This window comes from Aulonocara sp. 'chitande type north' Nkhata Bay, linkage group LG14 (genome assembly GCF_057382095.1).
Source record: "Aulonocara sp. 'chitande type north' Nkhata Bay isolate Kocher_YH1m ecotype deep benthic linkage group LG14, A_spYH_male_GT1.1, whole genome shotgun sequence".
In the NCBI taxonomy this organism is placed as follows: Eukaryota; Metazoa; Chordata; class Actinopteri; order Cichliformes; family Cichlidae; genus Aulonocara; species Aulonocara sp. 'chitande type north' Nkhata Bay.
In genome coordinates, this window is record NC_141357.1 from 33,264,911 (window position 1) to 33,277,829 (window position 12,919).

Sequence of the window (12,919 nt, forward strand, 5' to 3'; positions counted from 1 at the left end):
AAGTCACTTTTGCACACCACGGGGATTTAAAAAATACAAAGTTTATCTAAGGCATTAGTTACATTGCACCTGTGTCCCAAGAGATTTAGAATGCACACAGGTAAAAAACAAGAAAGAAAGAAAACCATAAGAAAAAGCGTTTCTTCCTGCATCACATTACAATCAGCTCAAAGTGCAGAGATCAGAACCCTGTTTCTTGCATATTCCAGAGATCTGAGGAGACAGCTGCTAGGTGAAGAGAGGCAAGATGATGCAAAGAGGATACTTTTCAAGCAAGTAGGGGGGGAAGTGTGTGTGTGTGTGTGTGTGTGCGTGCTATGAATATGTTTTTACTTATTAAATCTATCAAAGATGAATGAAGTGCTGCATCCCATAGCTTCTTTGCCTAGCCATAGCCGCTTTGATTTATTAAATTTACTTCTATGACTTTGGATTCTCAGCTGTGCCGTCATTTAAATTCTCTTATCCAGTTCAGCTTGTCTCTGCTTGTCATTTTGACTTGTTTTTGTTTTTTTCACCATTTTGAAATGACACGACTACATAATATTTACATATTAATGCACATGCAAACGTGCTTTAATATGTATCTGTCCTGTCAATTTTTAATTTTATGTCTACAGTAGCACTAGTGTCAGCTTCCTAGTATTTGTGTTGAATCCTAATAAATGCACAGATAAATTATACCCTCTTTGTCAGCCCCCAGATGACCACCAGCATCCCAGAGGAAGAGAATTACACACAAAGATACAAAAAGCAATAAACAAACAACAACAGTGCATGTTTATTCAGGAGAGGACAAACCTGTATATATAACCTGTACAAACCTTAGACTCTCAGTGCATCCAAAACACATTTATTTCCTTTGATATTTCTAACTAATCATGCAAGAAGCATTTGTGCCCACCACTGATTCCATCATAGCCCAAGATTTTCATTTCTAAGGTTACACTGGTGTTTCACACCCACAAGTTAATATACCGTACACACACATTTTGCTGTATTTCATGCTACCACCTATGCACCCATACTCAGTATCAAGTTTGTTAGAAGTGGTGCTGCAGGCACACAAACAAGCAATTATGACTACCCGTGGTATATGAATTTAAATTAAGATACAGAAGACTTTGGCACTTTCTTCGTTGCATTAATGCTCTGTATATGCAGGTGTCTTAATTAGAAAGCTCTGCATCACTTCCTGAACTACTTCCTAGCTCAGAGCAACACAGGTGTCAGAGCTGCTGCTTTCTCTTATTCAAGCACAAGGTCATGACACACCAATTAAGGCAATAGTGAGAAAAGTCAGGCACTCCCAACATTTGAATGCACTAGATAAGCATCCCTCTTCAGCATGTGGGTTTCTTAACACATTTTCCCCCAAATCTAACAAAGTACTTAGAAATGTGAAAAGAATCAGCAGCTTATTTGTTTTATTTATCCAGGCAGCTAATCTCGCCAGATTAAGAATCACTTCTATGAGCATATTCTGGGCCCAGACAGTGAAAATTAACTTTGTAAGAATTTTGATGTGGTGTGAAAGCAGACGAAATCTCCACGATCACTATTCAAATACAAAGCTCTTAAACAGTCTCCTTCTGACTCAGGGCCTGCCTGGCAACCTCACTAATGAAAGGCCTGCTGCTCTTTATTAGATGATAATTATGTTTACGTATAGAAAATGCTCTTTGGATGTTGCATTGATGCAACATCCAAAGAGCACATGGAATAATGATTTATCAATTGTTGCTTTGCTAATGACTCACAGCAAGAAGCCCTTAGGGTGCTTGTGCAGGTTTTTCTCTGGGAGCTCAGATTAGTGAAACCACCCCAAAAACAAGCCAAACAAAAAAAACATGCTAGCTTAATGTTGCCATTATCAACCCAGGACAGGCTTGCAAAACAGCTTATTTATCTCAAGAACTCACTTCCTGGTTAAACAAAAGGTTAACCTTGGTTAAAATTTCCGATGCCAGTGAAATAGATTGGCAATAATTGACTAACTGCGAAGAAGATGCATGATCTAATGCATTTGTAAGCATCTGAGCTTTGGAAAAAAAAGAAAAGAAACATGTTTCACAGGTGACATACATTTATTAATGTTACCTTTATTCTTGTAAAATGATTAGGATGACACAATATTCCTTAAAGGTATGTAGTCTAACGAGAGATGACCCATTTCTTTAAGTGCAACTCTTTCCATCATAAAATTGAGTTGTGCTTTGAGTGTCAGCTGTGAGATTCGCATTCACATTCACTGAAACTCTACATAATTTTAGAAATATATTGCAAGCCTATCCAAGAACATAGAAGCATGGGTACAGTATAGCCATGTCCATCCATCCATCCATCGTCTAACACTTATCTGATATGGTAGCTTGTAGCCCATCCCAGCTACCTAGCGTGAGAAGTGGGGTGTGAATGTGAGGGTGAATGCTTGTCAGTATAGCTGTATATATGTAACCACAATAACCACATATTGTAGACATGCAAACTTATGTGAGATCTGTACCTTAAACTTCAGCGAGCTATCTCAAATAAAAGTTATGGTATCAAACATTTACTCTCTGCAGTCTAAAAAACGTGGCAGTATAAAGTTTGTAGATTCCTCCGTCACGGTGAACACAGTTCTAATGAAAATGTCTGAGGTAATTGCAAAACCTGTAACTGCTAACCTACAGCTGGTCACATTTGCATATCAGACCTCTTAAATCAGATGTACAGCTGAAGTATGTAGACTAATGTAATTGCTGCCTTGAGACATCTCTTAGTGCCACTTTCATAAACAGCTACTTTTACCTTTAAATGCTAGACACGGGATATGTTCTTTTTCTGCATGAAAACATCGACTCAGGGGAACTAACAAAGTTGTAAAACTTAAACTTTAAAGATGTGCAACTTTAAAACAAATAAAGTAAAAGCAAAAATACTACCAAGCATTTTATGTTTCACTGTACTGTTTATACTCTACAACTGTGCTTTCTAACCGTCTAATCCACACTAGAAAAACCATGCATGGATAAGATGACGTGGAGGTGTGCACAGACAAATACTCTGTTCCTTTCAACAGATATCTCTATACTGTCATTAGCCAAAAAATTAAATTATGACAAACACACAAAAAAACGTGTCTGCTGTCAACTGCTTATCCTCCAAGAAAAAAAAAAGCCATACTGTTGGTTGAGGTGTGTGTGTGTGTATGTGTGTGGGCTCAGTTCTGCAACATTCTCACACCAGGTGGGGCATAAGCCCCTCCCTCTGGCCCCTTCCAATGCCCTTGCCCTTTATGTCATGCCTGGTTTGTCTGCAGGCATTCAGCGGAGTTGGAAGCCTTTTTTTCTGACCTTTAGACCAGCCATCCGGAGCCATAACTGCCACTTTTTGTACCATGCTAAAAAAAAAAAAGCCAACGATCTTAGTTCAAAAATCCATCAAAGAAAATGTGGGGCTTTAAATTGTTTTGCCAAAGTTTCTCCATTCCGTTGCCGTTTTAATGTATTTTCATATTACTACCTGTATCAATCATTATGTTATGCTCTGTTGACTTCCAGTCATCTGAAACCTATAGGAAAAATGTTTCTTCCAAGAATAAAAACCTCTAAAGAATGTCAGTTCCTATAATTCAGTAATAGCTTATGTTCTTATAAACTAAGTTAGTAAAGCTGTGTAACTAGAGACTGTGATGCTCTGGTCAACAGGTTAATGCAGATCTACTAAGTACTCAGTATAAGTAACAAATCAAATTGATTTCATTATGGTAAAATAAACAGCTACTGTTCCATTTTGCTTTTTGTGAGCTGCAACTACATCAACTAATCATTAGCATTGCGGCAAAACTTTATATGACCACCCACTGCAACCACAAACTCACTGATATTTCTATCGTCTTGATTGACTACTATAAATTCCAGACACAAAATCCATGTTTAAAATCGAATGTTTGGATTTAGCAAAGCAAACAGATTAAAAGTGAACGTACTTTCAGCACGCAAAATAAAATAAGAGGAAACTATTAACTAGATAATTGGCAATATTTGCTTTAGTGAATGTGATTTTGTTTTATTGTTGTATATCAAGTTATAAAAATCGCTGTCAATCACCGGATGCAATAAAGACTGCAGCGCTTCTGTTTGAAATCTTAATTATGGTTTTGTTTGGTGTCTAAAATTGGATTCTTACCAAGCGTCTTCTTTCCTCTTCAACGGTGTTCAACAGCTGCGAGAACTCTTTGAATGACTGGGCTGAAACAGAATAAGACATATCGGCATATTAAAATGTTTGGTCAATATATATATCAGTATGTATGAGTCCCCATTTCACAATATATTCACAGCTGAGAGAGTACACACAGTGAACTGGGCTGTTGACACAGTCACATGATTAAAAAAATACGTAAGCAGAAAAAAAAGCATAGCCGTTAAACGTCAGCTGGTCCTGGCACCCTACGAGCACTGGAGAGGCGTGATGCTAAAATGTTTATTTGCACTGCAGCTTCAGACCTTTCAGTGCAGTACATTTTAGAACCTAATAAAAGCATGCAGCTGTCCAATTTAAGCCAAGACCAGCAGTAAAAAGAAAGGAATAATAAACCAACAAAAAACAATACTTCAATTGAACCCACTGATTGCTTCCCTTTATTTTCTCCCACAGCTAGGGTTTGCAATATAGTGTCACAATACAGGAGAGACTGATGTGATAGAGATATGTTCCTGCCATCAGGGTTATACTTCAGTGGCTTATATTACATTTTGCAGGGCCAGATGAATTCAGCATACAATGCATCGAGGCTTATCTGACACAGAACTGTGCCTTGATAGCTTTACAGCTTCATTAAATAGAAGGCCAGATACAACGTGGCCTGTCTTGGTCAGCCCCTGTGTCACCCTATGTCTAGCCATTTAGCAGCGGTCGAGCTGCTCTGCTTGCCAACACAGTAACATCATTATCAACCCCGACAGCCTGGCATAGGGACCCATGCATCATCTTAGACACTTTGGTCCATTTACACACCAAAGCTTTTAAAGACCGGGGAGCAATGATTTTGTGCCAGTGATCCTGCAGGCAGGCTGGCCTCCTATTAATGCTACCAGTTCCTCTATCAACGGTGAAAACCTCTCAGGGGGTAAAGGGCACAGCTGGAGCCACTGATGGGACAAGATTAGACTGTGAAGAAAGGAAATGGGAGTCAAAGTGGGGTTATAACTTGCATATCATTCACTGCTAAGTGGAGGGAAGGCAATAAACCCGATGAATCACTAAATTAAATAAAGTTTAGTACCTTAGGAACAGATGAATTGGGAAGATAAGCTTTTTAAATGTACATTTTTCTGCACACTGTAGCTAGACAACAACAAGAGCTGTATGTTTACAATCAATTTTATGTGCTTAAAATGATGCTTTTTCTGTTCCATATTTAACATTTCAGAGCTGGATTTTTGCTCATCTCACTTATTCCACATTTGAACAGTTCTTGTCGACTACAGGATTGACCTTCTATGAGTTGGGGCTGTAACTTTTCTAAAGATTTAAATTTCTATAGCCACATCAATCTTTTCGCCCCATTCTGGCTTGGAATGTGAATGTCACTGCAGGAAGTCATAGACTGAAATCAATAGAAGGTCAGATGAACCTGTCTGGCAGCACATACAGGATCCCAATGTTATGTGGGGAAGTAAGGAGCATCAAAGTGAACTATACCAATACTGCATCAAGATCATGGCTGGCATTCACACAAGGGTCTAGGTATGTCAGTCAGAAAGTTCAGTTTCATTGATGACTAGATTGATTTCAACAGGCTGTTTTTTTCCTCAAATAGTAATCGTGGCCTTTTCTCCCTGACATGGTGAATGAACCGAGTAGTATTGCAGGAAGGATACTGAAGACGTGGACACAAAATCACACAAACACTATTTTGCATTTTCATTTTTACTTTGATCCTGATTAAAGGCTGCCCAAACAAATTTGCCAACGTCTATAAATAACACAGTACACAAATTCTTCCCAACACGTGGCATGAAACTGTCATCAGAACCATTTCTCCTGTGCCAGTTTCATGCATCGCCAAAAAGGTTCAGTTACAGGTGCGCTGCTAAAACATCCATTGTTGAGTCTAAGATGATCAGATTCTTAATTACAAGGGAAGTCAAGGGAAGGGTCTCTAATTAAAGTGTGCTTGATTCTAATGAGGTTTAGATTTGGATGTGGATTTTTCCAATAAATATAATTGGTCTCCTGCACCCATGGCCATCACACAGTAACAACAGCTTTGTGAGGGGAAAAAAGGACTATTCATTTTGCATTCAGGTGAACATTACAGCCTGTAGAGGAGGTCGATATCTAGTCTAGCCCTCACAGATGGACAGTAATTCAGCAGTCTACAGCTCCACAGAGCGAAAGACTCAAGCTGGGGATAATGAGCAGTGCAAAAAACGGAGACGAAGAGGAGGCCAAACTGGGAGTCATGCCCATTAGAGCCAACGAGGCCCTCTGCACAGCTGCTTTCATATTCCTCTTGGAGGCTAGGAGGTTTGCACCTTCATTAATCTCTGACACTGATCACAATTAGTCCCTTTGATCTCATATAGGCTTGAAAAGATACAGGAAAAGCATCATAAGCAAATCAATAGCATTAATTATACATGCACAGCAGACAAGCTTAACATCCATACACAAAGCCAAACCCCATTCTAAGATCACGCTGGATTATATTTGAAAAAATGAACAGCATTAGTGTTACAGCATTTTCTTTCTTCGTTAATTACTTTTACTAATATACAGGTTAACTATAAACGAATCGTTTGAGCATGTGACCTTTACAAGACAAGTGCCCGCATGATACATGTGGGGGCGCAGCAACTGTTTTCCCACGAGAAACTAAAACATAAAAGAAAAATCAGATAAAAAAAAATCTGATTGATGTGATGCAAGAGATGAAACCTTAGCAGGAGGTGAATACTCTGTGCCTTGTTAAACTGGACTCACCGATGTTCACCTCATCATCTGTCTCTGCATCTCCTATGCACTCAAACTGGAACTCCTGCAGAGACTGGGAGAACTTCTGGACGGCAGCAGAAAGATCTGGAAAATCAGATGGGCTGAGCATCAGATGAGGCATACCACAGATGAAAAGCACACTGAAGACACATGAATCAAATTTTATTGTACATTATAAAGAAAAATGTAATGTAATTTAATGCAAATTTAATGTAACCTCCTTGGACTATACACAATAACCATTTAAAATTCGCAGACTTTGCTTTTGCACTAGATTTTACTTTATTTTGCTTTTCCACTTTCACAAAATGGGAACAAGCAGATGCATATTGCTGAAAACAAGACACACTTCGGGCAAAACATATTCTGCTGTTCCACATCAAAAAAGTTTAGTGGACACAGAGACAAATTACTGGTTTCTGCTCTGTTGCTGCATTTATTTCAGTTCATATAACAGATCTTTTTGCCAATTATGAGCAAAAGCCGTGTGCCCCATCCCTTCCCACACAATAACTGGAAATAGATTTTGCAACACCTGGGAAAGGGTGCCAAAATTTTGCTCCCAGAACTTGTTGTCAAAGCGGAAACAAAGCAGAACCCAGGACAACAGCTACAAGTTCTATAAGTTGTACTGACGTGTGGATAGTCAAATGACAGAAATTTCATATGGTTATACCATATCAAGATAACCACCACATCCAATAGCATTGCTTTAATTATTGTAAAGTTGCAAGGAATTATTTCCCCGGGCACCACAGCTGCATCATAAAAGATCAGCATATAAATAGGCCTAGTTTTTATCTTATTAATGGGCAACAATTAATATTCAAAACAGACAAAAGTCAAGTCTTTTAAAATCAACTGCTCTTTTGAACACAAACTAAATGAAAACATTCATTAAACAGCCTTTATTCAGTTTTTTGAAAGGCTTTCTTACATTAGTAGGAGGCAAAAAATGCTTCTAAAAGTATCGTATGGATGAGATAGATCAATGGTTTGTTCATGTGTATGTGTCTTTGTGTTTGCCTGCACGCTGAAGTGTGCTAGTGAATGAGTAAGTGTGGTCTGTAAGCCTTTAAAATAGCATGTGGTGCCTTCAATTAAGAAAAGTGAGCATCTTAACATTCTGAGAACTGAGGATTGACCTGTGCTTTGATGCAACGTTTCCTGTTGCTGAAAAGAGGTGTTCTCATACTGTACATATTAATAATAATAATTCAGTGTCCAGCCTAACAGCCCAGGTCAGTGGCTCAGAGTTTTACTGACCCATGTACATTTTTACTGGCATGCAAAAAAAGGCCTCTAAATTCATTTCTACTGCAAGTCTCCAAGTCATCAAAGGAAGGACTCTGCGTCAAGGATATTTTTTAATTGAGTTATTCAAGTTATTCGATAAATCACTGCAGCCCTACTACTTCTACAGATATAAACTGACAATAGCATAAAGCTTGACAATTCATAACAGCAGATAACCAAATAATGGACTTTTATGAACTGCTGTCTGTCCATGTACACACCCACTGACAGTCACACATTTGCAATATTTACTGGTGCCTGATCATAATACCTGGATCTGAAAAAATAAGCCCAGATGAACTGCCTAACCTTTGTCTCAAAAATGATAAAGCCCACACAGAAAATACAAATCAATAGAACAATTCCACCCTTGGATACTCCCCACTGCTAGGTATAAATCTATGATTTTATTGTATTCTACAGTTTAACTTGATCAAATGTCTTTTTTGACAACCTCCAGAGAGTACTGTCATTTTTTGTACTCCAAAACCTTCCAGCTATGAAAACACAAGTGCGTGTGACTGCCAGTGGAAATTTTTAAAAAGATTTAAATGAGCCACAAGAATTTAACAATACAGCAGGAGAATTTCATAGTATTTTTTTATATGACAACAGTATCTATAAGCCTTAGTAATAACTGCTGATGAATAGAAGCAAGCTAAAGTCCAATAAAGATTGGAGGCATATTTACAAATGTGGCAATGAGAAACAAAACACCGCAGCTTAGCACGTGAACTGGTCCAAATATGATCCAATAACAAAGAAAATTGATTCAAGCTGCGGTCAGAAAGTTACAAGGCTGACGTCCTGCAATCATTGTTAGAGCTGCAGGCAGCACAGTTGTAAGCTCTTTGTCTCTAAAATTTGTATGCATAAAACTACAAGTTTATGAACAAGTTTACTTCATACAAAGTATTATACCTTTGACTTAATAGCAATGAGCCAGAAGTAGCCAAGAGCAATTTCTCTTTGTTTGGATTGATGAGTCAACCAGAGTGTAACATGTCCAGTCAAGAATTAGAGGTGCTTCAACAGTCTCTGATCTAATGCTCTCAATGGGAAAAAAAGACTAGGTTATCATTTCCTGAACCCTACCTGCCTTATATAAAACCTCCCACTTTCTCTTTGATCCATGGAATAAAGAAAAGAACTAAATGGGAACAGACAGACACCTCACCATGAGTTTAACTTCTGTTGCTGCTTAAAAAAAGTTGCACGAAACGATTTAATAGCTGATTAATGTTTTTTTTATATCTACATTTTTCTGCCTGCCTTGTCAACAGTTTTCAAAAGTTTATGTGGGATATTAAAAAATGTACTTAATTTCCCCAATTAGGCTACATCAACTTGCAACTTACTATTTTTTCATTTTTCTCCTCCCTCAAATAACAGCTTGGATGAGAGCTACACAAAAATTCTCCATATTTTCACACATTAAAAGACATACACACCTTCACATTTACACCAGGGAGTTTTAAACTGTTGGACGAAACAAAAATAAACAGTACTCAGTTAAAATCTGGTTTCCATCTTACACACAGATGTACACTATAAACCAATGATATGTATGGTAGAAATCAGGGCGTTGATTCAAGAGAAGATCTAATTACAGTTACAACTGAAATCACAAGGAGGAAAGAAATGCAGCAGTTTTTTTGCATTTAATGAAAGGGTCAGAGTAACTACAGTGATGACGTCTATAAAGCTAACCGAGCGCATGACTCACTTATAATTGTGGGCCAAGTAATGAAGCTGCATAGACACCAGAAGAGTTCTTATCCATCTTCTTATTTGTCTCTTTGCTGTAAGAATCTATGCCAACCAATCAAATTGACTGGTTTGTAGCTCTGAACACCAACTGGGGGCAGTCACTTCATTTTAATGTCTACTTCTTGAGCATGCCACGATGCGTCAAACTTAACTTTTCAATGAATTCAGTAACTTCTATCTGTGTGTTCGGTGGTTTACTTAATAATCATTCATCTGATCTTCAGACTGAGGAAATTCCTGTGGACCCAAGTCAGTCGACTTTTAAGTATAAAAAGTATTTCTGGTAAAAATCTTTCATTTACCAGTACTCCTCCACTCTGCGCTTTCTGTGGGGGGAGGGAATTACAGACGGGTTGACACAGGCAGTGGAGACAGAATAAAAGGAAGTGCATCCATAAAAAGCAGGAAAAAAGTGAAGAAATTCTCAGACTGAATGCCTAAATGAAACAGGAACAAATAAATCAAAAGACGTGAATACAATATTTTGTATTGGAATATGCTCTGTAAAGAACGACTTCAGTCACTCCCTCGTGTCGTTGGATTAGTGATTGTGGAGGAACCTGGTAGCTGCACTAAACTGCACAGTCATGTTATAATTAGATGCAATCTCATGTATGCCATATATGGCAATGAACACTGCTGCGTATATCTGTATATATGTGGTAGTGTTTATTGCATTTTTCAACAACTTTTCATCTAATCTACTTTACCCATTATATTGTTAAACTTTGGCTCTGCTCCTCACCAGAACAAGTACCATACAAGTCAAGCTTTTAAGGAAATCCGGTAAACTGCAGCCCTGTCACCAACATTAACAAGCAGCAGAAACAGCACAAAGAAAATTGAAAGTGATCATATTATACATTTTAGAAGAAAAAGGTATTGCTAAATAATGTTCAACATTTCTGCTTATAATTAGTAGCGCTTGCATCTGGTAAAAGTGCGGGGGTGTCAAGGTCAAGATATGTCAACTAGTCATGTCAGCCTAATTGACTTGCCATCATAACTAGTCCTGATAATCTTCAGGTTAAGCCTTAGAAGCATTATGTAGCCAATTGAAAAAGCCTTACTTTTGACATGATCACATGAAGTTGTTATTGGGAAGTACTTGGCTCCCTCATTCCTGCTTGCAGTTATTATTTTTACTCTGTTTTTAATTGTGCAACTGAAGCTAATATGTTTCATATCTCAGTTACGTAAAGGTTAACGTGTGGGCCTGCTGAGGTGAAATTTTAATAATGAGTGAAGATCGGGCACGTGAGGGAATATTTCAACATTTCAACTTTCTTTTGGATTTATAATTAAAAACAAAACAAGGCAAAGATTCTAAAATGCCTTTTGCCTTTTATTTGCCAGCCCACTCAGTTCAAATGTATGCAGTGTTCTCATATCTATTGTTGACAATGACTCACTAATTGCTTCTTACCTTAATTATTCTCTCTTCAACAGTCTTTACCTAAAAAAAACCCCTCAAAAGTTAAAAGAAAAATAAATTTGACACAGATACAGTAACTGTGTTTATGTAATAGACTCATTAAAAATATAAAAGACTCATTAAGTACTATTAAGTACCAGCGGTTTTACAGGTCTCAAGTGTAAATGGCACACGTAGGTTTATGGTTACATGCTTGCATACAGTTTGTTCTTATACTTGAAAAAGCTTTGAATTTTGCTCGTTAAGAAGGATCCAAATTATCTTTAATACAATAAAAAAAGTTTAAGAGCAACCATCAAGTTACAAAGTTGCAAACCTTTGAGTTTCATTTTCTGCTGCAAATTGCCTGTAAGAGGATGCTTGACAGTTTATAAAAGATATAGTGGCTACCCAGAACAAAATAGCGTATCCTCACTAAAAGGGTCTAAACTTCACAGGAACAGAAATTGCTTGACAGGTCTGATATTATTCTAACCCTAACAGTCAGCACTGAGTCATTCAATTTCAATCTATTTAAGAAAGACAACTGCAAGGCTTCTCTTCTCGAATAGACCACACACTGAAGTGTTCATAAAAATATGTTGTTTTAAGTTTGACCGACCACTTGTAAATATTGCAGAGGCTGCACTGAACAGCACTGAGAGGAACTCAGAAAATGTATTGTGCCATTGATGCGCTACTATCGTTCCCACTTTGACTCTAAAACTGCAGATTTCAGATCGATGCCCTGCTGCAGTTGTCTGGGTGTGCTCACAGGACCATCAATAATGGATGATCTTTTAACTCTGATGCTCAGATTAACCCAACCTTTACCAAACCTACCAATGTTACAGTCACCTGAATGTAATGTTTCCTAACAGCCTTTATCAAAACCCAGGAAAATGCAACATTAAAATTACAACAAAAGTTTTGGTATTACAGGATATGGTCTTTGCCTTTTGTCTTAATTCTTCAGCTTCAACATCAATGTTGTTACTCTTGGTTCATTTGCAAAACCAATGTTCTCATTTCTAAAATTAATAAACCACAAACCACAATTCAAAAAGCTACTCACTGCTTATCAGAATACTCTGAAATAATAGAATTTAAATCCTCGACAAAATTATTTTTGATATTGCTTTATATCGATGGCAACAGCAATGGCCAAAACGTCATGGGATATGTTGGTTAATGAGCCTGGTCACACAGTTCTGTTTTTAATATGTGCTGTACATATCTACAACATTCCACTCTCTGATACTGCTCTACAGTGTTTTGGTGCTATTTTTCCTTGTGGTCAAAAACCCATAAAAGTATCAAGTAAAGGGTCTTTTATAGCAGCACCGAACTTAATATATCTGAACTCATTTTCTCAGACATCAAAATTAATACTAACTCTTCAGTTGATGATATGACTAACAAGAAATAGCACTTTAATTAATTTACTAGATT

General features: G+C 37.6%; 1 protein-coding gene across 2 annotated transcripts in view; it reads right to left on the reverse strand.

Annotated features, from left to right (window-relative positions):
* Positions 1-12,919, reverse strand: part of arhgap42b (Rho GTPase activating protein 42b) — an 80,823-nt gene that overhangs the window by 48,298 nt on the left and 19,606 nt on the right. For both annotated transcript variants that reach the window (XM_086262171.1, XM_086262170.1), the window contains exons 2-3: positions 6,976-7,071; positions 4,174-4,235 (exon numbers count right to left, since the gene is read on the reverse strand). In XM_086262171.1, coding sequence (XP_086118297.1) covers positions 4,174-4,235; positions 6,976-7,071 — 158 coding nt within the window. The remainder of the gene's footprint in view (positions 1-4,173; positions 4,236-6,975; positions 7,072-12,919) is intronic.